Source organism: Ascidia mentula, chromosome 2 (assembly GCF_947561715.1).
Source record: "Ascidia mentula chromosome 2, kaAscMent1.1, whole genome shotgun sequence".
Taxonomy (NCBI): Eukaryota; Metazoa; Chordata; class Ascidiacea; order Phlebobranchia; family Ascidiidae; genus Ascidia; species Ascidia mentula.
In genome coordinates this window covers 5,294,943-5,319,703 of record NC_138567.1, presented here as the reverse complement: position 1 = coordinate 5,319,703, position 24,761 = coordinate 5,294,943, and the positions used below count along the sequence as shown (strand labels likewise).

The 24,761-nt window shown below is 37.4% G+C and overlaps 8 protein-coding genes across 14 annotated transcripts; all 8 read left to right on the top strand.

Moving 5' to 3' along the window:
* The first annotated feature begins 2,828 nt into the window (after positions 1-2,828).
* LOC145889583 (uncharacterized) lies at positions 2,829-12,363 on the top strand. Of its 2 annotated transcripts, none has more exons than XM_082980560.1 (3): positions 2,829-3,092; positions 11,606-11,846; positions 11,969-12,363. In XM_082980560.1, the coding sequence occupies exons 1-3, from the start codon at positions 2,966-2,968 to the stop codon at positions 12,165-12,167; spliced, it is 567 nt and encodes a 188-aa protein (XP_082836686.1). In that variant the 5' UTR covers positions 2,829-2,965; the 3' UTR covers positions 12,168-12,363. The 2 variants fall into 2 exon arrangements, with proteins under 2 accessions (XP_082836686.1, XP_082836688.1); XM_082980562.1 differs by lacking the exon at positions 2,829-3,092 and adding an exon at positions 11,128-11,410.
* Positions 3,112-3,848, top strand: LOC145888872 (uncharacterized). Its single transcript, XM_082979740.1, has 3 exons — positions 3,112-3,178; positions 3,332-3,512; positions 3,650-3,848. The coding sequence occupies exons 1-3, from the start codon at positions 3,112-3,114 to the stop codon at positions 3,846-3,848; spliced, it is 447 nt and encodes a 148-aa protein (XP_082835866.1).
* Positions 7,198-8,953, top strand: LOC145889582 (uncharacterized). Its single transcript, XM_082980559.1, has 5 exons — positions 7,198-7,314; positions 7,371-7,586; positions 7,640-7,942; positions 8,022-8,229; positions 8,312-8,953. The coding sequence occupies exons 1-5, from the start codon at positions 7,275-7,277 to the stop codon at positions 8,496-8,498; spliced, it is 954 nt and encodes a 317-aa protein (XP_082836685.1). The 5' UTR covers positions 7,198-7,274; the 3' UTR covers positions 8,499-8,953.
* A 552-nt stretch (positions 12,364-12,915) lies between the features above and the next one.
* LOC145889546 (uncharacterized) lies at positions 12,916-15,367 on the top strand. Of its 3 annotated transcripts, XR_014399514.1 has the most exons (6): positions 12,916-12,950; positions 13,017-13,247; positions 13,358-13,642; positions 13,905-14,022; positions 14,148-14,769; positions 14,892-15,367. XR_014399514.1 is itself a non-coding variant. In XM_082980525.1 (5 exons), exons 1-5 carry the CDS (start codon positions 12,929-12,931, stop codon positions 14,269-14,271), a joined length of 777 nt encoding a protein of 258 aa, XP_082836651.1. In that variant the 5' UTR covers positions 12,916-12,928; the 3' UTR covers positions 14,272-15,367. The 3 variants fall into 3 exon arrangements, 2 of the variants coding, with proteins under 2 accessions (XP_082836651.1, XP_082836650.1); XM_082980525.1 differs by having other exon boundaries at positions 13,908-14,022; positions 14,148-15,367; XM_082980524.1 differs by having other exon boundaries at positions 14,148-15,367.
* Positions 15,368-15,918: 551 nt separating this feature from the next.
* LOC145889665 (uncharacterized) lies at positions 15,919-17,890 on the top strand. The gene is made up of 5 exons (XM_082980658.1): positions 15,919-15,945; positions 16,015-16,245; positions 16,355-16,639; positions 16,902-17,019; positions 17,148-17,890. The coding sequence occupies exons 1-5, from the start codon at positions 15,924-15,926 to the stop codon at positions 17,278-17,280; spliced, it is 789 nt and encodes a 262-aa protein (XP_082836784.1). The 5' UTR covers positions 15,919-15,923; the 3' UTR covers positions 17,281-17,890.
* A 420-nt stretch (positions 17,891-18,310) lies between these two features.
* Positions 18,311-20,755, top strand: LOC145889558 (uncharacterized). Of its 4 annotated transcripts, XR_014399516.1 has the most exons (6): positions 18,311-18,338; positions 18,405-18,635; positions 18,746-19,030; positions 19,293-19,410; positions 19,536-20,157; positions 20,280-20,755. XR_014399516.1 is itself a non-coding variant. In XM_082980537.1 (5 exons), exons 1-5 carry the CDS (start codon positions 18,317-18,319, stop codon positions 19,657-19,659), a joined length of 777 nt encoding a protein of 258 aa, XP_082836663.1. In that variant the 5' UTR covers positions 18,311-18,316; the 3' UTR covers positions 19,660-20,755. The 4 variants fall into 4 exon arrangements, 2 of the variants coding, with proteins under 2 accessions (XP_082836663.1, XP_082836662.1); XR_014399517.1 differs by lacking the exon at positions 20,280-20,755 and having other exon boundaries at positions 19,276-19,410; positions 19,536-19,557; XM_082980537.1 differs by having other exon boundaries at positions 19,296-19,410; positions 19,536-20,755.
* A 548-nt stretch (positions 20,756-21,303) lies between these two features.
* LOC145889695 (uncharacterized) lies at positions 21,304-23,278 on the top strand. Its single transcript, XM_082980697.1, has 5 exons — positions 21,304-21,333; positions 21,403-21,633; positions 21,743-22,027; positions 22,290-22,407; positions 22,536-23,278. The coding sequence occupies exons 1-5, from the start codon at positions 21,312-21,314 to the stop codon at positions 22,666-22,668; spliced, it is 789 nt and encodes a 262-aa protein (XP_082836823.1). The 5' UTR covers positions 21,304-21,311; the 3' UTR covers positions 22,669-23,278.
* A 527-nt stretch (positions 23,279-23,805) lies between these two features.
* On the top strand, positions 23,806-24,514 carry LOC145889353 (uncharacterized). The gene is made up of 2 exons (XM_082980296.1): positions 23,806-24,023; positions 24,134-24,514. The coding sequence occupies exons 1-2, from the start codon at positions 24,014-24,016 to the stop codon at positions 24,436-24,438; spliced, it is 315 nt and encodes a 104-aa protein (XP_082836422.1). The 5' UTR covers positions 23,806-24,013; the 3' UTR covers positions 24,439-24,514.
* Positions 24,515-24,761: the final 247 nt, after the last annotated feature.

Sequence of the window (24,761 nt, the reverse complement as noted above, 5' to 3'; positions counted from 1 at the left end):
TTTACTGTGGCTTTGTATTTGTATTGTATTTTGCAATTTGCAATTTGCATTTTGCATTTTGCATTTACTGAATAATAAAAAGATATTTCTGTTTCAGTTCTACGTAATTAGTTTGGAATATTTCGCAGAAAACGTTTGTGCAACAACATGGTGCATACAATTAGATCATTGCCTTACGGTAAGGGAAATTCCTTGCAACTGCATTTCGAGAAAAAAGTAAATTTATTTTTATTTAATTCTGCAGGTTTCTTTCTGATCGGTACAATATTTGCCGCGTGTCCAATTCCAGTAAACAATTTACATGGCACGATTACTCACAACGTATTCGATACCAATCATTGTAATTGGACGTTTGGAGATATAAACATGAGAACAGATGTAATTTTGACAATCAAATTTACTAAAAACAGAGTAAAAGACGATAAATATGCGACTCTTGCAAATGGAACCCTACCAAACGGTAAGAAGGAACCAACATTTTTTATTGATACAAAAATTTTATTACTTATTAGTGTTTCCAACACAATGATAGAAAAACTACTGTTGTTGTGCAGGTGAAGTATTTGAAATCGACAAATTTCCATTAAGTTCGTCCAAACCCTGGTGTGGCATGTATGTTAAGCAAAACAACCGTTTCCAAACTACTTGTGCGCCTGGAATTGCTTTGTTTGCATCTTGTCAAAATCATCCATTAACTACTGTTAGCAACAATTGGCCGCCAGTCATTGAAACTCTAGTGTACAACAGGATAGTAAAAGTTGAGTATGAAGTATTTGAGTGTCTTGGAAACCTGATATTTCCAGCCACTACAGCTGGAGAAACTACAGCACAGGGTAAGAGGTGGTCACCAGTACAACATTCTTTTATTTAATAATACAGCAAAATTAGACTTGAATTGACAGAAATTAGACTCACGCAAACAATATATTTCCTCTACAGAAACAATCACTTCGCCTTCCTCCACAGCATTAAATGATTTGACAACTAATCGGACAGAAATCCAAAATATTACAACGGCGCCAAATATGACAGACAAGAAGAAAAGTTTGTTAGTTCGTGAAATCTATTCCAATGAACTACTTATTCCAGCAGTTCTTCTATCAGTTCTGCTTCTATTGGCTGTAATTATTATCGTTTTTCTGGCATTTAAGTTGAGGTAAGGTACCTTTTTTAGTATAGGTTCTTAATAATTGCGTCAGCCATGTAATAATATTATCTCATAGCTTGGAATTCATGAATTCTTTCTTATAGTTGTTATTATTATTACGCAAATTTCATTTGGATTGGATACAAATAGGAAACATTTGTTGAGTTACAGCTCACACAAAGCCAAATCAGACACCGCCAAATCTAACGGGATAACCAATGATATTGGAATCCATAACGAACATCAAAGCAACCCTTACACGTTCGCTGAGCAAGAACGAGAAACAGTGAACAACCAAATATACAACTCAACTTCAGATGAAACTCCCTGGAAAGAAACTGTTTATAACCAGCTATATAGTGTGACGTAATTTTCCCAGTTGGTTGGTAACGGACGCGTAATGACCACAACACAAGGCAGTGACAATTGTGTTTGCAAAATGAAGTGTTTTGTGAGGTTGAAAAACAATAGAGCAGCTTCGAACTGTTATGAAGTGACGCGTACATAAAAAAAATACTTTGAATAGTTCTTCTAATTGCTGTATTTTGCTCATGTTGGTTCTTAATGCATCATTACGCGTGTTACAGAGCAATATTTCTACCCAAAGAAACGTAGCGTTCATTATAAATAATTTCGATTATTGCTTTAGTCTTCGGGGTTACGTACAATGTTTATTAAAAGTATCATGAGAATATCAGCTTTATTCTTTTGAGTTTTGGCAAAACCAGCAACTAACAAATCTCCCACCAACACGTAGTTAAATATTCTCCAAAATGTTTACTGCATGGCGGACAGGGAAGTAACTGATGTTGGGACAGTGACGTTAGATACGTGAACAGTGACGTAAGGACAAAATGAGTCTATTGTATTTTTTTGCAATTCTGTCCCATGACGTTAAAGGTGTAGCAACAGGTGGACACATAAACAGACAAAAACAAGCGCAGGGTAAAGGAGAAAGCAACCTTCATTACTCGGTTCCATTGGGTGTATGGTTTTACTGTAACGTTTTTTGAGGGCAGAAGCCTAACTTTTGTCAACACGTCGAACAAAAAAGCAAATATTGGTCAAAGCATGACTTTTAAGGAATAGACGCGTGTAACAATGCTGTTATATTGATACTTTTTTAGACTTAAAGGCCAACTCTTGCAGTAAATAATGCTCTTATACGTAAAAAAGGGAAGTTTGCCATGCTGCTTAAACAGTGTTGTTTTAAACAGGTTGATACTTGTGAAATGTTGTTCATGTATTTTAAAAAAGAAGATAAAGTCAAAGCAACCATGTTAACGCGGTTAACATGCCTGATATTCGGTACAAATGTGTTTTTTTTGTGTCAGACAACATACGCTTTAATTGGGGCACTTTTAGGTTTCATCATGTTTAAGATGGTCTCAGCAAAATGCCCGACCGAAATTACGAATACATGGAATTTGATAGAGTATGATGTTGGATGGCAAGAAGAAGATTGCGTTTGGAGACTCGACGCCTCTGGAATGCGAAGTAACGTCATCGCGTCAATACGATTTCTATTGTATCGTAAAAAGAATTCCAATCAGGATAATTACGCACGAGGGAGTTTACCAAATGGTATGGAGCTTTCTTATTCTATTTCCCCACAAAACACTTGCACTATTTGTTTCAGGGGATTCCCTAGAAAATCAAAACTTAGATCGGAGCGGGTCTCAATCAGTGAATCCGTGGTGTGGGTTGTACGTTAAGGCAAATCTTGGTAATGAAACAACGTGTGCAACTAATATTTCGCTGCCAACTTCTTGCCGAAATCAGGCCAAGACAGTAATAAGTAATAAATGGCCCCCAATCATGAAAACCACTGCAAAACGTAGATATATTTTGTTGGAATACGAAATATTCGAATGCCTTGGAAACCAGGTTCTTCCAGCAACTTCACATGAAATGACTACAACAAAGCCATATACCGCTTCAACAGGTACCGTTATTGTAAATTAATGGAGCGTGAATATATTATATTACTGAAAAAATTCCTGCAAGTAATCCTAAGTCGTTTGTCTGACGGTAAAACAAAACAAAGAATAAAAAAGCTTTCCCGAAATTTGTTGGAAAAAAGCAAACATGAACGCTTTATGTTTCGTGTTTCCTTTTTTTCCAACAAATATCGAGATCTAGTAAACGTACACATATCATTATATGTTTCGTGGTTTATTTTAGATGGTTTTACATTGGGTAAAAACAACTCAGCAACCACCTCAGTTGCACAACAAACGACGGATAGAATAGTTTTCTATGAACAACAAATGACCGGAAGCGAGGCGGTTGCAGCAGCAGTTGTGCTTGGTGTATTACTGATAGCAGCTCTGATTATTATTGGGATTCTTGCATTCAAAATACGGTGAGGAATCTCATACGTCACGTCGATAAATACGTTTCAATGCATAAAATTTTTAAAGTAAACGAATTGTTAAGATTTTTAGTGTTTCTGTAGCTTGTACAATAGCTTGCTTTAGTTGCATAATCCATATTCTCTAGCTACCGCAACATAGAAGGAAGCTCTGAGAGTAGAAACCCCGTGCCTGCCAACCCAAGCGAAACAGTGAATGCTGAACCATCCGTCAATCCGTACGCTTTTGCTGAACCGGGAAGAGAAGAAGTGAATAATGTAATTTACAACTCCGACCCGGTCGACCAAACCAAACAAACTGTTTACAACGAGTTATACGGCAATTGAATACAAGCTGTGGGACTTAACCATGAAATTGTCCGTTTTGATGCAACAATGATTTTGTTCAATAATTTACTTGTGTCTCACTGTTTTGCACTATCCAAATACATGATGTTTTAATAACTGGAAAGATGTGCATGTGTATGATCTTGTATTACATCACAACAAAATCCGTGTTGTTTTCCGTACACCTTAATAACTTCAAGGAAGTCATAAGATATAAAATATCTAATAGCTGGAATGCTATCCGCGCAACCGGAAATCTACCAAACCACCCAAATGCCAGCATGATTTTTTTAACAGAGTAAGCAGCTTAAAGTTTTTATGGGATTGCATTGCCAATTTGCTGCGTGACGGATCCCCAATCCAACCTTGGTGTGGATTGTATGTGAAAAGGAACTCCGGAAATGAAAACACTTACGGCAATGCAATTCCACTTCTTACCTCATGCAGGAACAATCCAAACACAGCTATAAGTAATGACTAGCCTCAGGTCATGACAACCATAATGGACAACATGTACACAACGCTGGAGTAAGAGGCGTTTTATTGCATTGGGTATCAAATTTTTTCCGTCACAACTTCAGCCTCTATTACGGCACAGACTGCGAAAGTTATTGTAGTAATTTCACAGACTTCATTCTGAGTGCAGGCTTTGGTGATGTTGCTTTGTGTACATAATTTTAGAACAGCCCAACATCGACGCCACTTCTCCTCAACAGAGTTGCTTTTGTAAACCTTTGCAGAATTATCTCTTGTCGTGTTTCTAGCAATTGTACTGGCCGTCAACGGGTTGAGTCGCTTTACGAATGGTCACAATTACTGGATTTACTTTACAGGTCGTCATATAAAAGCAGCTTCAACTATACGCAAAGCATATGAAAATCGACATTGTTCATGTGTTAACGAGCAAGCAAAGAAGTGGTTGACAATCAAATTGACAACACTGCAAACGAAGCGAAATAATTTACTGATTTTTGCCTAATTGTTTTATAGTTAGTTGATAACACAGATTATAAGTGGAAATAGCGACAGAGTTATATAAATCTTTTAAACTGCTCGTGAAACCGCATAACTATGTAGTTAATTTAGTAACTGGCAATTTGTGTAATCTAAGCTACATTAACTGATCAGACATTTCTGTGTTTTGTTATAAAATCGACGTAAATCTATTTCTGTTTCCGTTTGATGTCTGTGACTATGCGTCGTATTAAGACGGAACCCCTCTCGACAGGGGTAAAAACACGTAAAGTAATTGTGCACAAATATTGTGCAAAATAGAAGGACAATGGCAACTTTATTCCGGCATCATATCATACCATAAAGGGGCACTCTAAAAAAGTTTATATTGATTATTTTGGGTATACTGACATTGATCCGGTGTCCAGATTAAACTTAATTTAATGCTTCACAACAACCTTTTTCTTGCATTTTGTTGGTGATATAGGATAAAAATCTCTTATACGACAGCAAACTATGAATAAATAAACTCATTGCGTTTTATTCTAAATCATAAAGAAAGACTTTAAGGGCCAATTCTGCTTAACTATAAAACTTAGTACGCAATAGAGGGAACGGGCGATTTAAACTCCAAGCGTTACGTGGACGACGTCACCAATGCGGTCATGTCATGCTTGTGCGTAAAAATGTATCTTTGCTACAGGAAGTTGTGGATATGACATTAGTAAATGAGCCTAAATTTTCCTTTCGTACTTTACTTTATGTTAAGTAGCCCAGTGGTTGTGATAGTGACTGTAAAGTTCAGTACGATTTTACATTTTGAAAGAAAATTTTATGATAGCCAGAAATAAATGTAAACCATATATCCAGTTGTAGCGATACTGTAGTTCAGAGAAACCAAATATTTCACAGATTTATTTTAAATTTTCGAAATACATGTATGAAGTCACATTTCCGGACGTGACAAACACTACGTTGAGCAAGGTAGGCGTACAGTGTTTACCACTACCAAACACTACGTGACATACAGGTTTGAAGTAACGACTAGCTGTGAGTCAATTAGGAGTAAATGAGTTTAGCAACTGCTTAGAATTACCGGAGAAGTCTGGTAAGGGACAGAGACTTTATCAGAGCCTCCGGGATTTTTTATTGCCAGCATTTAATTAACAAACATTGGCTTAATTTGTAATTATTCTGTTATGCTTAAAAGTAGCACTTATGTATATAGTGTGTAGGACTCTTTACAAGCGATAACATCATATACTATATGCGACTGTAAGTGCAATGTAACAACGTAACATTCACAACAAAGCATACATAAGCTGTCATTCACGTTATAGAAATTCAAACTTCGTTTTATTGTATTGCAGTATAGCCTTCTTTAAATGGCAACAGAAACTTATGAGTCATTTTACGCAACTGCAATAGTAAAACACGTCATTTTGATGACGCACGGCGCCTGCCTAACCATTGTGATCGAATCATTTTAGGCGTTCTACTTAGTTTTATGTGAACAGTTTATTAAAGCCGTAGTTGAGGTAGATGCACTGTGTGCACACATAATATAATTTAGAATTACCTTATTTTTAAATAGCAACACAGGTTTAGAAAGCAGGACATGTATTAAGTCGATATGTAACGCGTTGTTCTAATTGTCAAAGAAGGACGAGGAAATGCTGGCGTTCTGTAGTCAGATTGTGTGATAAATACAATGACCAGTCCACTGACGCCAACAGTAACATTTGATTGTCTTATTGTAGTTTTGAGTTTAATTTCTTTTCATTGTAATTTGCTTTAGTAGTTCGTACGCAACTAAAAGTACATTATCAGTGCTATGTATGGGAACTAAAATGTTACCGGTTTTGGACTGAAATCCCTATATATGTGCTTTTAATTAACATAATGAGAGCTGCAGACAGGGTGTATAATATTTATGTTAAATATTGTAATTATAAGTCATTACACTTTCGTTCTGTCCTAAAATTGGATTTTAAAGCCCCCTGTAACTGGCTGTGGTATTTTCTTAAAATTAATATATGCAAGGACTACTTATTTAATTAAGCTTAAACGACCAATGGTAAAGCCTTCTTTAAGCATCTAATAATATTACCTTATTGTCAAACAGCATAAAAATAGATAGTTACATACTAACGCGGTAGTTACTGTAATGTAAGCACGGAGTCCGAGAAATACGAGCAGAAATCGAAAAATATTGACAAATTTAAGCTTGCTTTTATTTGACAAATTTGAGCTTGGCCGAATCGGCTGAAACACACGGTTGCTCCTATCCGACTTTGTGACAATATTTACAACAAACTTTAATTACTTTGGTAACTTTCAGTAAAACTATAACTTAAAAGAAAATACTCACAAAAGTTCTTTTACTAGTTTTAGAGCATTCTTTAATAGGGTGACGCAAAATACAATTCGCTTTAAGAAAACAGATTTCCGTCACATTTGAATGCGAGTAAGATGCAAGGAAAAGCAAAATACAACCTCACACTCTTTTGTAGTAAGTAATTTTATGATCCTTTGCTTGTGCAGTTCTATTAACCCAAATATCCGCAGGTTTACTTTATATTTGTGCTGTGGGTGCCCAATGCCCAGATGATGTCATCAAAAATCAAGGTTCAATAAACTACTACACTTACGGACAAGAAAAATGCACATGGGTACTTGGCCCGCAAAATATGAAAACAGACGTAGTCCTTGCTATTAGGTTTTTGAAATACTCTGATTGGTTGAAACAAAAAGTCACCGAAACAACTGGAACTTTGCCTAACGGTAAGGTTTCGCAACTGTTGGAACAGTCTCATTGCAAGCATGTATTTGTTTAGGCGATGCACTCGATAATGAAAAATTTTTCCGCGTCCGAAAATCCACACAACCTTGGTGTGGTTTGTACGTAAAAAGGAACTCGGGAAATGAAATTACTTGCAAACCCAACATTCCATTTCTCACCACATGCAAAAACCATCCAAACACGACTGAAAGTAATATGTGGCCACCGGTTATGGATATCACAGCTACGTACACAGAAATTACTTTGGGGTATGAAGTATATCATTGTTACGGAAACCTAATTTTTCCTGTCTCAACGTCTGCATTTGTAACAACTCAACCCATCTTCACAACCAAAGGTATTTGCGATGGTTTTATTTGTTGACAAGTTTATGCTTCATTGTAACCAAATAAGTTAACGAATTATTTTGTTTACAGAAACTCAACACAGTTCAACATCAATGGCTATCCCCAACGAAACTAACATCCATGTTTCGAGTACAGCCAATAAAACAACTTTGTCTCGCCAGGAAACGGAAGTAATCAGTCAAAGCTCTTATAACCAGTTAGTCACTGTAACAATATCAGTTGGCACATTACTCGCAGTTGCATTAATCGTCACTGGAATTCTTGCAATCAAATTGGGGTAGGTTGCCTTTGATCAATGAGTGAATCACTTGCTGGTTATGAACCACACCTTTTATATGATGAAAACCTTGACTTTAAAGGACAAAGAACAAAAACAGCCACAACAACTCAACGCCACAAGAAAACCGAACCCGTCTACAAATAAACGATGGAGCCAACAACCCACACATTGCTGATGGATCAGAAAGAGAAATGGTTGACAATCAAATATACGACTGTGGAAATGAAACCAAACAGACTGTTTATAACGAGATATATCATACCTGACAGAAGAATCCGCACTGTTGTTATTTTGCTGCAAAAAAGTTATCAAAGTATCTCAAAATACAATACTATGCCATCTGCAATAATAACCCATGTATTGTAAGCTTTTTATAACTTGGTTCCAAATTTTTTTTAATTTACAGTTTACCTCCTGTTTTGCAAAGATAAGATCACTGTTATGCGTATTGGTAACGCCCTTATTAAATTATCATTATGACAAAACTTGTTCGTACAACGCAATCATTGTTTGCTTTCAAAATGGCCCAAGTAATTGTGTTGAAGATGTTTCTTTGCCTTAAACTTTCACTTTATTGTCACGTTTAAACCTTTCTTACGTGGTTAAGGACAGTGTGTTTATTAGGTTATGTGAAACAAGAGGAGCAAAACGCATATACGCACATATGTTTAAATGTACTAATTTGCAACAACACTTAACTTTCTTTGAACTAAAAGCTGTACACTGTTTTCTGCGTTGCGATTTTTCAAATGTGTAGTTGGTGTTACCTAAATTTTGTTAATTGCTCATTGAATGTGTTTGAATTTGTGTTTGTGATGCCAAATAAGGGAACGAATGAATGAAGAACTGAATGATGCGTTACCGGACATGACGAACACAGAATCGTCAAGGAAGTTAGACGTCTATAAGTGTTTATCACACGCTAATAGTATCGAGTATGTCACGAAAAAGGCCTATTCTTGGTCAATTACGACTAATTTTTTTTTGTGTACAGGTAGCTTCGAGTGCTTTATTGCATTTTATTTGCAGAAACTGATGATGTCTTTGTAGGCGAAATCGATTTTTTGTATTTTAAATATAAACCGACTGACGGTAATCCGAAACACTTGGTTTTAAACATTTGCTTTCCGCTATAATTGCTGTCGCTGGTTTTTAAGACATTGACACATCAGGGGCTAGATTCTGTGCACTTTAGAAATTTGATTTCTGGACTAAATTAATTTAGTAACCGCTCAAAAATTACTCAAAAACCTAGATAATATTTTTTTGTGTGTTGCGGCTCACACAAAGGCAAGTCAGACTGTGCCGAATCTAACGGGATAACCAATGGTATTGGAATCCATAACGAACATCAAAGCAACCCTTACACGTTTGCTGAGCAAGAACGAGAAATAGTGAACAACCAAATATACAACTGCGTCAGATGAAACTCCCAGGAAAGAAACTGTTTATAACCAGCTATATAGTGTGACGTAATTTTCCGGGTTCGTTAACGGACGCGTAATGACTAAAACACAAGGCAGTGACAATTGTGTTTACAAAATAAAGTGCTTTGTAACGTTGAGGAACAATAGAGCAGCTTTGAACTGGTATGAAGTGACGCCTACGTAAAAAAAATAGTTTTAAATTTTTGTTCATGTTGATTCTTGGTGCATCTTTACGCCTGTTACAGTGCAATATTTCTACCACAAGAAACGTTGCGTTCTTTTTCAATAATTTCGATTATTGCTTTAGTCTTCGGGGTAACATACAATGTTTATTAAAAGTATCATCAGAATATCAGCTTTATTCTTTTGTGTTTTTTCAAAACCAGCAACTTACAAATCTCCCACCCACACGTGATTAAATATTCGCCAGAATGTTTACTGCGTGGTAAACCGGGATGTGATTGGTGTGTTTTTTATTACACATCTGTCCCGTGACGTTGAAGGTGTAGCAACAGGTGGATACATAAACATGCATGCAATGAATAGGCGTAGTGTAAAGGTGAAAGCATCCTTCATAACTCAGCTCCATTGAGTGTATGGTTTTACTGTTACTTTTTTGGGGGCCCGAAGCTTAACTTTTGTCAACACGTCGAAAAAAAAGCAAATATTAGTCGGAATATGACTTTCAAGGAATAGAAGTGTGTAATAATGCTGTTATATTGTATATAGACTAATTGTCACTTTTGGTTTAGGTTTGAAATCATAAAAGCGTGATGGTAAAGGAAGTGCAAAATATGTTGACATCAACAGACCTGCAAAGAATAAGAACAGTGTAAAGATGAGAGACTTGTGATTAAGTCGGAATAATAAGCAAATATTAGACAGAATAAGACTTTCCTTGGAATAGACGCGTGTAACAATGCTGTTATATTGATGTTTTTTCAGGTTTATAGGCATGAAAACGTTTAAAAGGTCAATTCTTGCTCTAAATAATGCTCTTATACGTTAGAAAGGGCAGTTTGACATGCTGCTTAACGGTGCTGTTTTGAACAGGTTGATACGTGTTGCTCATTTGTTTTATAAAGTAAATGATAATGCAACCATGTTAACGCGGTGGACATCCGTGTTATTGGGTAGGAATGTGTTTCTTTGTCATATTAAAAAAAACGATTATAACTTTTAGGTTTCATCGTGGTCAAGATAGCCTCGGCAACGTGCCCGACCGAAATAACGAATGCGTGGAATTTGATAGAGTATGATGTTGGATGGCAAAGAGAAGATTGCGATTGGATACTCGGCGCCTCTGGAATGCGAAGTAACGTCATTGCGGCATTACGATTTTTATTGTATCGTGCAAATTCTGACTGGTCAAATTATGCCACAGGAAATTTACCAAATGGTATATATCTTCCTTATTCTATTTTGCCACAAAACACTGGCACTATTTGTTTCAGGGACTTCTTTAGAAACTCAAGACTTAGACCGAAGCGGGTCACAATCAGTGAATCCGTGGTGTGGCTTGTACGTTAAGAAAAATCTTGGTAATGAAACAACGTGTGCAACTAATATTTCGCTGCCAACTTTTTGCCGAAATCAGGCCAAGACAGTTATAAGTAATGACTGGCCCCCAATCATGAAAACCACTGCAAAACGCAGATACATTTTGTTGGAATACGAAATTTTTGAATGCATTGGAAACCAGGTTCTTCCAGCAACAATGACTACAACAAACCCTTACCTCGCTTCAACAGGTACTATTATCATGAAGTAATATACATTTTTAAGTATGTGTGGTAGGTGAATATATTACGGAAAACAAACAATGAATAAAACAGTTAAATTTAAAACTAGAGGCATACCAGTAACGCTTTATGTTTCTTGTTTTCTTTTTCCAAAAGTTTTCGAGATCCAGTAAACGTATTTTTGTCATTATATGTTTCGTTTAGGTGGTTTAATTTCGGGTACAAGCAACTCTGCCAACACCTCGGTTGCACAACAAGTCAACAAAACTTCTGACGTACAACTGGTGAATGCATCCCACATCTCAACCCCGTCTGATCCAACAATAGACAAAAATGTTTTCAGCAGTCAGAACACCGGAAGCGAGGCGGTTGCAGCAGCAGTTGTGCTCGGTGTATTACTGATAGCAGCTCTTCTTGTTATTGGGATTCTTGCATTTAAAATACGGTGAGGTATCTCATACGTCACGCCTAGGAAACATGCAATCATTGTAAAGCACACGGATTATAATAATTTTTTTATTGTTGGTGCTACTTGTTAGTTTTAGTTACTTCATCCATATTTTCAAGCTACAGTGACATAAAAGGGAGCTCCGAGAATAGAAACCCCTTGCCTGCCAACCCAAACGAAACAGTGAATACTGAGCCATCAATCAATCCGTACGCTTTCGCTGAACCAGGAAGAGAAGAAGTGAATAATGTAATTTACAACTCCGACCAGGTCGATCAAACCAAACAAACTGTTTACAATGAGTTATACGGCAACTGATTACAAGTTGTGGAATTTAGTCATGAATTTGTCCGTTTTGATGCAACCATGATTTTGTTTAATGGTTTACTTGTGTCTCACTGTTTTGCACGATCCAAATACATAATGTTTTGAAAACTGGAAAATATGTATGTGTATGATCTTGTATTGCATCATAACAAAATGAAACTTGTTCCCATAAACCTTGTTAACTGTAAGGACCAGTGCAATAAACTTAATGTCAAAACAAAAATATGTTCCAATTCTTTATTGCTGTACGTCCAAACAAGTGAAGCAGTCACAGATACGGATTTGTCGAGAACCTTGTCTAAGCATAATTTAAGTGTTTTTCGAAATCGTCACAATACGTTTACCGACAGTAGTTAAAACCGTTGCTACCCTTGTTATCTGACTCGGATTAATAATACTGTTTTTAAAATAAATACCCCACTTGGTAGAAACGTGTGGTAGAAACGTAGAAACGTAATATGCAAACGTTGCTAATACGGTGTGCAGAGATGTCCGTAAAACGTTGCTGGGCAACGTTTTGTATATCGTTGTACAGACGTTTTTGAGAGTCTACACTTTTACGTATATAAAACTTTCGACTGCACGTAATAATGACGTTGTTGGTAACTCAAAATAAAAAGGTTGCGAGGACTTATTGTGCTAGCTGGGTATAACCTTTATTTAATTCTAATATGCAAATAATCTCATCCAAATAATTAATTCATTTAACTTCCGGGAAAACTTATTTAGTCTAAAGATCCACAGCTGAAGGCATGAGGAAACTGATTTTACTAGGTAAGAGATAAAACTAAAGGAAAAACTAGCATAAATAATTCTATTTGGACATTCTGTCACTTACAGCTGCAGCGTTAAGGTTTGCTTTTCGTGGAGTAGTACTTGGTTGTCCAGAAAGAGTCAGCCAACACCACGGTGTTTTGCACTACGAAGTAACATGGAAACAGGAAAACTGCACGTGGATTTTCGGCAAAGAAAATCTGCCAAGCGATGTCATTTTATCTATTGCCTTGTTCCACTATAATGCTGATGCGCTATCTCCCAAATCCAATTACAGAACATCAATTATGCCTGACGGTGAGTACAAAACACTTCTAATTCAAAATCGTTTAAAAATGTATTGGAAACCAATTTAGTAAACTTAAACTTTGGTTTTCATAAGAATTATGACGCTTTCGTTGTATTAGGATCTGTTCACAACTTTGCAAAACGCGAACTTCCGGAACAAATTCCATGGTGCGGTTTCTACGTGAAACGCAATTCAAGCAATGATACTACATGCCCTAGAGGTGAATCCCCTACCATGAATTGCTCAAACAAAGCGAACATTTCGGTCAGTCGAACTTGGCCGCCTGAGATGAAGACCAGTCTGAAGCAAACTAAGATGATGATTTCCTTCGCTTTACTTGAGTGTCCGGAACTCGATGGAGAGCATATTTACACCGCGCAAAATACCAGCAAAGATAAATTTGGTAATCATCTTACGTTGTAAGTTATAACGGCAAAATGAAGTTGACTGAAATGTAGCATGAAGTTAAAATTTCTGTGCTTGCTAATATAAAAGCTATTACAGTGCTACTGCCTGCACTTATGAGACCTAATGGGCCGAAACAGTGGTACACATCTGTCTGTTGTTTGGTGTTTATACATTTGCATTGCTTCTATCCGCAAAAGAAATCTATCAATGCATATTAATATCAATAATTCTTACGAGCAGTGTAATCGGTTATTCAGCAGAAGAAGAGATTCAGCCTCAAAACGAAATACAGACTTTGACCATAGTTTCGATCAGTCTTGGTGCATTGCTTTTCTTGACCTTCTGCACAACTATCGTGTTGGCCGTAAAACACAGGTGACTTTAATTTGGTTTACTTTTGCTACAATGTTTTTACTGTTTATGGCCAACCCAGAGTGTTGCAAGCGAAGTTGTGCAAATTGCAAAACTTTCAGGTTCGAACTAAATATATCATTTCATAGAAAGCAAAACGAAGACAGAGGCGGTAATTGGTCCATTGCATACAGAAGTCCCACGGAACCAACTCCTGATCTTCAACAACAAGGATACGTTGTTTCAAACGATCCGTATAGTTTTGTTGTTTAATTTTGGCGCAATTTCGGTCAATTGACACCTTTAAACTCTTGCACCGAATATCAATTCAACTGTCCAAAATCAAACTTTGTTTGGACGTGAATCAAACGTGCATTGTGTAGCAATGCGGGCTCCACTGCTTACGTGCTTCGTTTTTCGTTGGCATTGTGTCGTCACATGGTCACCGAGCAATGCCCTTAAAATAAACTTCCTCTTGCGAAACACCGCTTTGCATCTTAACTACGTCTTTAAGTGTCTACGTGGCAATTTTGCCACAGTTCCAAAATGAAAACGTTTTGGAAACATTGAAACACTTTAACCCGTTTACGAATGTGTACACCTAAGGTGAATTCAATTGCTCGACTCTTATCGTTTGGATAAATGCCATCGTGACAAAAACGTTTTCAGCAGTCAGAACACCGGAAGCGAGGCGGTTGCAGCAGCAGTTGTGCTCGGTGTATTACTGATAGCAGCTCTTCTTGTTATTGGGATTCTTGCATTCAAAATACGGTGAGGTATCTTATCCGTCACGCCTAGGCAACATGCAAGCACTGTAAAGCACACGGATTATAATAATTTTTTTATTGTTGGTGCTACTTGTTAGCTTTAGTTACATTATCCTTATTTTCAAGCTGCAGTAACATAAAAGGGAGCTCCGTGAGTAGAAACTCCCTGTCTGCCAACCCAAGCGGAACAGTGAATACTGAGCCATCCATCATTCCGTACGCTTTTGCTGAACCGGGAAGAGAAGAAGTGAATAATGTAATTTACAACTCCGACCAGGTCGATCAAACCAAACAAACTGTTTACAACGAGTTATACGGCAACTGATTACAAGATGTGGAATTTAGTCATGAATTTGTCCGTTTTGATGCAACCATGATTTTGTTTAATGGTTTACTTGTGTCTCACTGTTTTGCACGATCCAAATACATGATGTTTTGAAAACTGGAAGATATGTATGTGTATGATCTTGTATTGCATCATAACAAAATGAAACTTGTTCCCATAAACCTTGTTAACTGTAAGGACCAGTGCAATAAACTTAATGTCAAAAACAAAATATGTTCCAATTCTTTATTGCTGTATGTCCAAACAATTCAAGTGGTCACAGATACGGATTTGTCGAGAACCTTTTCTTAGCATAATTTAAAGTGGTGTTTTTCGAAATCGTTACAATATGTTTACCGACAGTAGTTAAAACCGTTGTTACCGTTGTTATCTGACTCGGATTAAAATTACTGTTTTTAAAAATAAATACCCCACTTGGTAGAAACGTGTGGTTTAAAGGGACAAAGAAATGATTTTAAAACGTCCATATTACGTTTATGACGAACGTGCTGTTTGAGTAGTATAAGTTTGTCTGAAGTACGTGCAAACGTTGTCAATACGGTGTGTAGAGATGTCCGTAATACGTTGCTGGGCAACGTTTTTTATAACGTTGTACAGACGTCTTTGGGAGTCCACACTTTTACGTATATAAAACGTTCGACTGCAAGTAATAATGACGTTGTTGGTAACTAAAAATAAACGTTGCGAGAACGTAATTGTGCTAGCCGAGTAAAACCTTTATTTAACTCCAATATGCAAATAATCTCATTCAAATAATTAATTCATTTACCTTCCGGGTAAACTTCTTAGTCTAAATATCTACAGCTAAAGGCATGAGGAAACTGATTTTACTAGGTAAGAGATAAAACTAAAGGAAAAAAATTAAGCATAAATAATTCTATTTGGACATTCTGTCACTTACAGCTGCAGCGTTAAGGCTTGCTTTTCGTGGAGTAGCATTTGGTTGTCCAGACAGAATAAGCCAACAACTCGGTGTTTTGCACTACGAAGTAAAGTGGAAACAGGAAAACTGCACGTGGATTTTCGGCAAAGAAAATCTGCCAAGCGATGTCATTTTATCTATTGCCTTGTTTTACTATAATGTTGATGGGCTATCTCCCAAATCCAATTACAGAACATCAATTCTGCCTGACGGTGAGAAAAAACACTTCTAATCAAAAGTATTTTAAAAATGTGTTGGAAACCAATTCAATAAACTAAAACTTTGGTTTTTAAAAGAATTTGGACGTTTTTGTTTTATTAGGATCTGTTCACAACTTTACAAAACGCGAATTTCCGGAACAAAATCCCTGGTGCGGTTTCTACGTGAAACGTAATTCAAGCAATGATACTACATGCCCTAGAGGTGATTCCCCGCCCATGAATTGCTCAAACAAAGCGAACATTTCGGTCAGTCGAACTTGGCCGCCTCAGATGAAGACCAGTCTGGAGCAAACTAAGATGATGATTTCCTTCGCTTTACTTGAGTGTCCGGAGCTCGGTGGAGAGCATATTTACACCGCGCAAAATACCAGCAAAGATAAATTTGGTAATCATCTTACATTGTAAGTTATAAGGGCAAAATGAAGTTGTCTGAAATGTAGCATGAAGTGGAAATTTCTGTGCCTGCTAATATAAAAGCTATTACAGTGCTACTACCTGCACTGATAAGACCTAATGGGCCGAAACAGTGGTACACATCTGTCTGTTGTTTGGTGATTATACATTTACATTGCTTCTATCCGCAAAAGAAATCTATCAATGCATATTAATATCAATAATTCTTACGAGCAATGTAATCGGTTATTCAGCAGAAGAAGAGATTCCGCCTCAAAACGAAATACAGACTTTGACCATAGTTTCGATCAGTCTTGGTGCATTGCTTTTCTTGACCTTCTGCACAACTATCGTGTTGGCCGTAAAACTCAGGTGACTTTAATTTGGTTTACTTTCGCTTCAATGTTTTTACTGTTTATGGCCAACCCAGAGTGTTGCAAGCAGCAATGTTGGGCAAATCGCAAAACTTTCAGGTTCGAACAAAATATATCATTTTATAGAAAGCAAAACGAAGACAGAGGCGGTAATTCGTCCATCGCATACAGAAGTCCCACGGAACCAACTCCTGATCTTCAACAACAAGGAAACGTTGTTTCAAACGATCCGTATATAAACTGTAGTGTTGTTTTTTAATTTTGGTGCAATTTCGGTCAATTGACACCTTTAAACTCTTGCACCTAGTATCAATTCAACTGTCCAAAATCAAACTTTGTTTGGACGTGAATCAAACGTGCATTATTTAGCAATGCGGGCTCCACTGCCTACGTGCTTCGTTTTTCGTTGGCATTGTGTCGTCACATGGTCACCGAGCAATGCCCTTAAATAAACTTCCTCTTGCGAAACACCGCTTTGCATCTTAACTACGTCTTTAAGTCTCTACGTGGCGATTTTGCCACAGTTCCACAATGAAAACGTTTTGGAAACATTGAAACACTTCAACCCGTTTACGAATGTGTACACCTAAGGTGAATTCATTTGCTCGACTGTTATCGTTTGTGTAAATACCATCCTGGGCATTTGAATTTGATGAGGTTTATGATTGATGTCGCAGTTTTTCTTTCGATTATAATTTGTTCGTTCAGATTTGGGGGAGCAATATCAATTTACGAGTACACCGCAATGCAACCGGAACGACAACAGAACAACCTACTTTGCGATTGCCCTTGCCGTGTTGTTGTCTGCGACTTACATCGCCATCCTTGTAAAACCGTTGCTACCCTTGTTATCTGACTCGGATTAAAAATACTGTATTTATAAATACCCGTCTTGGTAGAGAAACGTGTGATTTAAAAGGACATAGAAATGATTTTAAAACGTCCATATTACGTTCATGACAAACGTACTGCTTGAGTAGTATAAGTTTCTCTGCAGTACGTAATATGCCAACGTTGCTAATACGGTGTGCAGAAATGTCCGTAATACGTTGCTGGGCAACGTTGTGCATAACGTTGTACAGACGTTTTTGGGAAGCTACACTTTACGTATATAAAACTTTCCACTGCACGTAATAATGACGTTGTTGGTAACTAAAAATAAACGATGCGAGGACTTATTGTTCTACCTGGTTATAACCTTTACTTAACTACAATATGCAAATATTTTCATCCAAATAATTGATTCATTTAACTTCCGGGTAAACTTATTAGTCTAAAGATCTACAGCTGGAGGCATGAGGAAACTGGTTTTACTAGGTAAGAGATAAAACTAAAGAAAAAACTAGCATAAATAATTCTATTTGGACATTCTGTCACTTACAGCTGCGGCGTTAAGGTTTGCTTTTCGTGGAGTAGCACTTGGTTGTCCAGAAAGAGTCAGCCAACACCACGGTGTTTTGCACTACGAAGTAACATGGAAACAGGAAAACTGCACGTGGATTTTCGGCAAAGAAAATCTGCCAAGCGATGTCATTTTATCTATTGCCTTGTTCCACTATAATGCTGATGCGCTATCTCCCAAATCCAATTACAGAACATCAATTATGCCTGACGGTGAGTACAAAACACTTCTAATTCAAAATCGTTTAAAAATGTATTGGAAACCAATTTAGTAAACTTAAACTTTGGTTTTCATAAGAATTATGACGCTTTCGTTGTATTAGGATCTGTTCACAACTTTGCAAAACGCGAACTTCCGGAACAAATTCCATGGTGCGGTTTCTACGTGAAACGCAATTCAAGCAATGATACTACATGCCCTAGAGGTGAATCCCCTACCATGAATTGCTCAAACAAAGCGAACATTTCGGTCAGTCGAACTTGGCCGCCTGAGATGAAGACCAGTCTGAAGCAAACTAAGATGATGATTTCCTTCGCTTTACTTGAGTGTCCGGAACTCGATGGAGAGCATATTTACACCGCGCAAAATACCAGCAAAGATAAATTTGGTAATCATCTTACGTTGTAAGTTATAACGGCAAAATGAAGTTGACTGAAATGTAGCATGAAGTTAAAATTTCTGTGCTTGCTAATATAAAAGCTATTACAGTGCTACTGCCTGCACTTATGAGACCTAATGGGCCGAAACAGTGGTACACATCTGTCTGTTGTTTGGTGTTTATACATTTGCATTGCTTCTATCCGCAAAAGAAATCTATCAATGCATATTAATATCAATAATTCTTACGAGCAGTGTAATCGGTTATTCAGCAGAAGAAGAGATTCAGCCTCAAAACGAAATACAGACTTTGACCATAGTTTCGATCAGTCTTGGTGCATTGCTTTTCTTGACCTTCTGCACAACTATCGTGTTGGCCGTAAAACACAGGTGACTTTAATTTGGTTTACTTTTGCTACAATGTTTTTACTGTTTATGGCCAACCCAGAGTGTTGCAAGCGAAGTTGTGCAAATTGCAAAACTTTCAGGTTCGAACTAAATATATCATTTCATAGAAAGCAAAACGAAGACAGAGGCGGTAATTGGTCCATTGCATACAGAAGTCCCACGGAACCAACTCCTGATCTTCAACAACAAGGATACGTTGTTTCAAACGATCCGTATAGTTTTGTTGTTTAATTTTGGCGCAATTTCGGTCAATTGACACCTTTAAACTCTTGCACCGAATATCAATTCAACTGTCCAAAATCAAACTTTGTTTGGACGTGAATCAAACGTGCATTGTGTAGCAATGCGGGCTCCACTGCTTACGTGCTTCGTTTTTCGTTGGCATTGTGTCGTCACATGGTCACCGAGCAATGCCCTTAAAATAAACTTCCTCTTGCGAAACACCGCTTTGCATCTTAACTACGTCTTTAAGTGTCTACGTGGCAATTTTGCCACAGTTCCAAAATGAAAACGTTTTGGAAACATTGAAACACTTTAACCCGTTTACGAATGTGTACACCTAAGGTGAATTCAATTGCTCGACTCTTATCGTTTGGATAAATGCCATCGTGACAAAAACGTTTTCAGCAGTCAGAACACCGGAAGCGAGGCGGTTGCAGCAGCAGTTGTGCTCGGTGTATTACTGATAGCAGCTCTTCTTGTTATTGGGATTCTTGCATTCAAAATACGGTGAGGTATCTTATCCGTCACGCCTAGGCAACATGCAAGCACTGTAAAGCACACGGATTATAATAATTTTTTTATTGTTGGTGCTACTTGTTAGCTTTAGTTACATTATCCTTATTTTCAAGCTGCAGTAACATAAAAGGGAGCTCCGTGAGTAGAAACTCCCTGTCTGCCAACCCAAGCGGAACAGTGAATACTGAGCCATCCATCATTCCGTACGCTTTTGCTGAACCGGGAAGAGAAGAAGTGAATAATGTAATTTACAACTCCGACCAGGTCGATCAAACCAAACAAACTGTTTACAACGAGTTATACGGCAACTGATTACAAGATGTGGAATTTAGTCATGAATTTGTCCGTTTTGATGCAACCATGATTTTGTTTAATGGTTTACTTGTGTCTCACTGTTTTGCACGATCCAAATACATGATGTTTTGAAAACTGGAAGATATGTATGTGTATGATCTTGTATTGCATCATAACAAAATGAAACTTGTTCCCATAAACCTTGTTAACTGTAAGGACCAGTGCAATAAACTTAATGTCAAAAACAAAATATGTTCCAATTCTTTATTGCTGTATGTCCAAACAATTCAAGTGGTCACAGATACGGATTTGTCGAGAACCTTTTCTTAGCATAATTTAAAGTGGTGTTTTTCGAAATCGTTACAATATGTTTACCGACAGTAGTTAAAACCGTTGTTACCGTTGTTATCTGACTCGGATTAAAATTACTGTTTTTAAAAATAAATACCCCACTTGGTAGAAACGTGTGGTTTAAAGGGACAAAGAAATGATTTTAAAACGTCCATATTACGTTTATGACGAACGTGCTGTTTGAGTAGTATAAGTTTGTCTGAAGTACGTGCAAACGTTGTCAATACGGTGTGTAGAGATGTCCGTAATACGTTGCTGGGCAACGTTTTTTATAACGTTGTACAGACGTCTTTGGGAGTCCACACTTTTACGTATATAAAACGTTCGACTGCAAGTAATAATGACGTTGTTGGTAACTAAAAATAAACGTTGCGAGAACGTAATTGTGCTAGCCGAGTAAAACCTTTATTTAACTCCAATATGCAAATAATCTCATTCAAATAATTAATTCATTTACCTTCCGGGTAAACTTCTTAGTCTAAATATCTACAGCTAAAGGCATGAGGAAACTGATTTTACTAGGTAAGAGATAAAACTAAAGGAAAAAAATTAAGCATAAATAATTCTATTTGGACATTCTGTCACTTACAGCTGCAGCGTTAAGGCTTGCTTTTCGTGGAGTAGCATTTGGTTGTCCAGACAGAATAAGCCAACAACTCGGTGTTTTGCACTACGAAGTAAAGTGGAAACAGGAAAACTGCACGTGGATTTTCGGCAAAGAAAATCTGCCAAGCGATGTCATTTTATCTATTGCCTTGTTTTACTATAATGTTGATGGGCTATCTCCCAAATCCAATTACAGAACATCAATTCTGCCTGACGGTGAGAAAAAACACTTCTAATCAAAAGTATTTTAAAAATGTGTTGGAAACCAATTCAATAAACTAAAACTTTGGTTTTTAAAAGAATTTGGACGTTTTTGTTTTATTAGGATCTGTTCACAACTTTACAAAACGCGAATTTCCGGAACAAAATCCCTGGTGCGGTTTCTACGTGAAACGTAATTCAAGCAATGATACTACATGCCCTAGAGGTGATTCCCCGCCCATGAATTGCTCAAACAAAGCGAACATTTCGGTCAGTCGAACTTGGCCGCCTCAGATGAAGACCAGTCTGGAGCAAACTAAGATGATGATTTCCTTCGCTTTACTTGAGTGTCCGGAGCTCGGTGGAGAGCATATTTACACCGCGCAAAATACCAGCAAAGATAAATTTGGTAATCATCTTACATTGTAAGTTATAAGGGCAAAATGAAGTTGTCTGAAATGTAGCATGAAGTGGAAATTTCTGTGCCTGCTAATATAAAAGCTATTACAGTGCTACTACCTGCACTGATAAGACCTAATGGGCCGAAACAGTGGTACACATCTGTCTGTTGTTTGGTGATTATACATTTACATTGCTTCTATCCGCAAAAGAAATCTATCAATGCATATTAATATCAATAATTCTTACGAGCAATGTAATCGGTTATTCAGCAGAAGAAGAGATTCCGCCTCAAAACGAAATACAGACTTTGACCATAGTTTCGATCAGTCTTGGTGCATTGCTTTTCTTGACCTTCTGCACAACTATCGTGTTGGCCGTAAAACTCAGGTGACTTTAATTTGGTTTACTTTCGCTTCAATGTTTTTACTGTTTATGGCCAACCCAGAGTGTTGCAAGCAGCAATGTTGGGCAAATCGCAAAACTTTCAGGTTCGAACAAAATATATCATTTTATAGAAAGCAAAACGAAGACAGAGGCGGTAATTCGTCCATCGCATACAGAAGTCCCACGGAACCAACTCCTGATCTTCAACAACAAGGAAACGTTGTTTCAAACGATCCGTATATAAACTGTAGTGTTGTTTTTTAATTTTGGTGCAATTTCGGTCAATTGACACCTTTAAACTCTTGCACCTAGTATCAATTCAACTGTCCAAAATCAAACTTTGTTTGGACGTGAATCAAACGTGCATTATTTAGCAATGCGGGCTCCACTGCCTACGTGCTTCGTTTTTCGTTGGCATTGTGTCGTCACATGGTCACCGAGCAATGCCCTTAAATAAACTTCCTCTTGCGAAACACCGCTTTGCATCTTAACTACGTCTTTAAGTCTCTACGTGGCGATTTTGCCACAGTTCCACAATGAAAACGTTTTGGAAACATTGAAACACTTCAACCCGTTTACGAATGTGTACACCTAAGGTGAATTCATTTGCTCGACTGTTATCGTTTGTGTAAATACCATCCTGGGCATTTGAATTTGATGAGGTTTATGATTGATGTCGCAGTTTTTCTTTCGATTATAATTTGTTCGTTCAGATTTGGGGGAGCAATATCAATTTACGAGTACACCGCAATGCAACCGGAACGACAACAGAACAACCTACTTTGCGATTGCCCTTGCCGTGTTGTTGTCTGCGACTTACATCGCCATCCTTGTAAAACCGTTGCTACCCTTGTTATCTGACTCGGATTAAAAATACTGTATTTATAAATACCCGTCTTGGTAGAGAAACGTGTGATTTAAAAGGACATAGAAATGATTTTAAAACGTCCATATTACGTTCATGACAAACGTACTGCTTGAGTAGTATAAGTTTCTCTGCAGTACGTAATATGCCAACGTTGCTAATACGGTGTGCAGAAATGTCCGTAATACGTTGCTGGGCAACGTTGTGCATAACGTTGTACAGACGTTTTTGGGAAGCTACACTTTACGTATATAAAACTTTCCACTGCACGTAATAATGACGTTGTTGGTAACTAAAAATAAACGATGCGAGGACTTATTGTTCTACCTGGTTATAACCTTTACTTAACTACAATATGCAAATATTTTCATCCAAATAATTGATTCATTTAACTTCCGGGTAAACTTATTAGTCTAAAGATCTACAGCTGGAGGCATGAGGAAACTGGTTTTACTAGGTAAGAGATAAAACTAAAGAAAAAACTAGCATAAATAATTCTATTTGGACATTCTGTCACTTACAGCTGCGGCGTTAAGGTTTGCTTTTCGTGGAGTAGCACTTGGTTGTCCAGAAAGAGTCAGCCAACACCACGGTGTTTTGCACTACGAAGTAAAATGGAAAAAGGAAAACTGCACGTGGATTTTCGGCAAAGAAAATCTGCCAAGCGATGTCATTTTATCTATTGCCTTGTTTCACTATAATGCTGATGCGCTATCTCCCAAATCCAATTACAGAACATCAATTATGCCTGACGGTGAGTACAAAACACTTCTAATTCAAAATCGTTTAAAAATGTATTGGAAACCAATTTAGTAAACTTAAACTTTGGTTTTCATAAGAATTATGACGCTTTCGTTTCATTAGGATCTGTTCACAACTTTACAAAACGCGAACTTCCGGAACAAAATCCATGGTGCGGTTTCTACGTGAAACGTAATTCAAGCAATGATACTACATGCCCTAGAGGTGATTCCCCTACCATGAATTGCTCAAACAAAGCGAACATTTCGGTCAGTCGAACTTGGCCGCCTGAGATGAAGACCAGTCTGAAGCAAACTAAGATGATGATTTCCTTCGCTTTACTTGAGTGTCCGGAACTCGATGGAGAGCATATTTACACCGCGCAAAATACCAGCAAAGATAAATTTGGTAATCATCTTACATTGTAAGTTATAACGGCAAAATGAAGTTTACTGAAATGTAGCATGAAGTTAAAATTTCTGTGCTTGCTAATATAAAAGCTATTACAGTGCTACTGCCTGCACTTATGAGACCTAATGGGCCGAAACAGTGGTACACATCTGTCTGCTGTTTGGTGATTATACATTTGCATTGCTTCTATCTGCAAAAGAAATCTATCAATGCATATATCAATAATTCTTACGAGCAATGTAATCGGTTATTCAGCAGAAGAAGAGATTCAGCCTCAAAACGAAATACAGACTTTGACCATAGTTTCGATCAGTCTTGGTGCATTGCTTTTCTTGACCTT

Coding starts and splice junctions, on each gene's coding strand:
- LOC145889695 (XM_082980697.1), top strand. CDS start 21,312: ATGAGGAAACTGATTTTACTAG. Junction 21,334..21,402: donor GAGGAAACTGATTTTACTAG/GTAAGAGATAAA, acceptor TGTCACTTACAG/CTGCAGCGTTAAGGCTTGCT. Junction 22,408..22,535: donor GTGTTGGCCGTAAAACTCAG/GTGACTTTAATT, acceptor ATCATTTTATAG/AAAGCAAAACGAAGACAGAG.
- LOC145889665 (XM_082980658.1), top strand. CDS start 15,924: ATGAGGAAACTGATTTTACTAG. Junction 15,946..16,014: donor GAGGAAACTGATTTTACTAG/GTAAGAGATAAA, acceptor TGTCACTTACAG/CTGCAGCGTTAAGGCTTGCT. Junction 16,640..16,901: donor TACCAGCAAAGATAAATTTG/GTAATCATCTTA, acceptor TCGGTTATTCAG/CAGAAGAAGAGATTCCGCCT.
- LOC145889583 (XM_082980560.1), top strand. CDS start 2,966: ATGAAAACCACTGCAAAACGTAGATATATTTTGTTGGAATACGAAATA. Junction 3,093..11,605: donor GCCATATACCGCTTCAACAG/GTACCGTTATTG, acceptor TGTTTCGTTTAG/GTGGTTTAATTTCGGGTACA. Junction 11,847..11,968: donor ATTCTTGCATTTAAAATACG/GTGAGGTATCTC, acceptor CATATTTTCAAG/CTACAGTGACATAAAAGGGA.
- LOC145889546 (XM_082980524.1), top strand. CDS start 12,929: ATGAGGAAACTGATTTTACTAG. Junction 12,951..13,016: donor GAGGAAACTGATTTTACTAG/GTAAGAGATAAA, acceptor TGTCACTTACAG/CTGCAGCGTTAAGGTTTGCT. Junction 13,643..13,904: donor TACCAGCAAAGATAAATTTG/GTAATCATCTTA, acceptor TCGGTTATTCAG/CAGAAGAAGAGATTCAGCCT.
- LOC145889558 (XM_082980536.1), top strand. CDS start 18,317: ATGAGGAAACTGGTTTTACTAG. Junction 18,339..18,404: donor GAGGAAACTGGTTTTACTAG/GTAAGAGATAAA, acceptor TGTCACTTACAG/CTGCGGCGTTAAGGTTTGCT. Junction 18,636..18,745: donor AACATCAATTATGCCTGACG/GTGAGTACAAAA, acceptor TCGTTGTATTAG/GATCTGTTCACAACTTTGCA.
- LOC145888872 (XM_082979740.1), top strand. CDS start 3,112: ATGGAGCGTGAATATATTATATTACTGAAAAAATTCCTGCAAGTAATC. Junction 3,179..3,331: donor CCTAAGTCGTTTGTCTGACG/GTAAAACAAAAC, acceptor GGTTTATTTTAG/ATGGTTTTACATTGGGTAAA. Junction 3,513..3,649: donor ATTCTTGCATTCAAAATACG/GTGAGGAATCTC, acceptor CATATTCTCTAG/CTACCGCAACATAGAAGGAA.
- LOC145889582 (XM_082980559.1), top strand. CDS start 7,275: ATGCAAGGAAAAGCAAAATACAACCTCACACTCTTTTGTA. Junction 7,315..7,370: donor CAACCTCACACTCTTTTGTA/GTAAGTAATTTT, acceptor AAATATCCGCAG/GTTTACTTTATATTTGTGCT. Junction 7,943..8,021: donor ACCCATCTTCACAACCAAAG/GTATTTGCGATG, acceptor TTTTGTTTACAG/AAACTCAACACAGTTCAACA.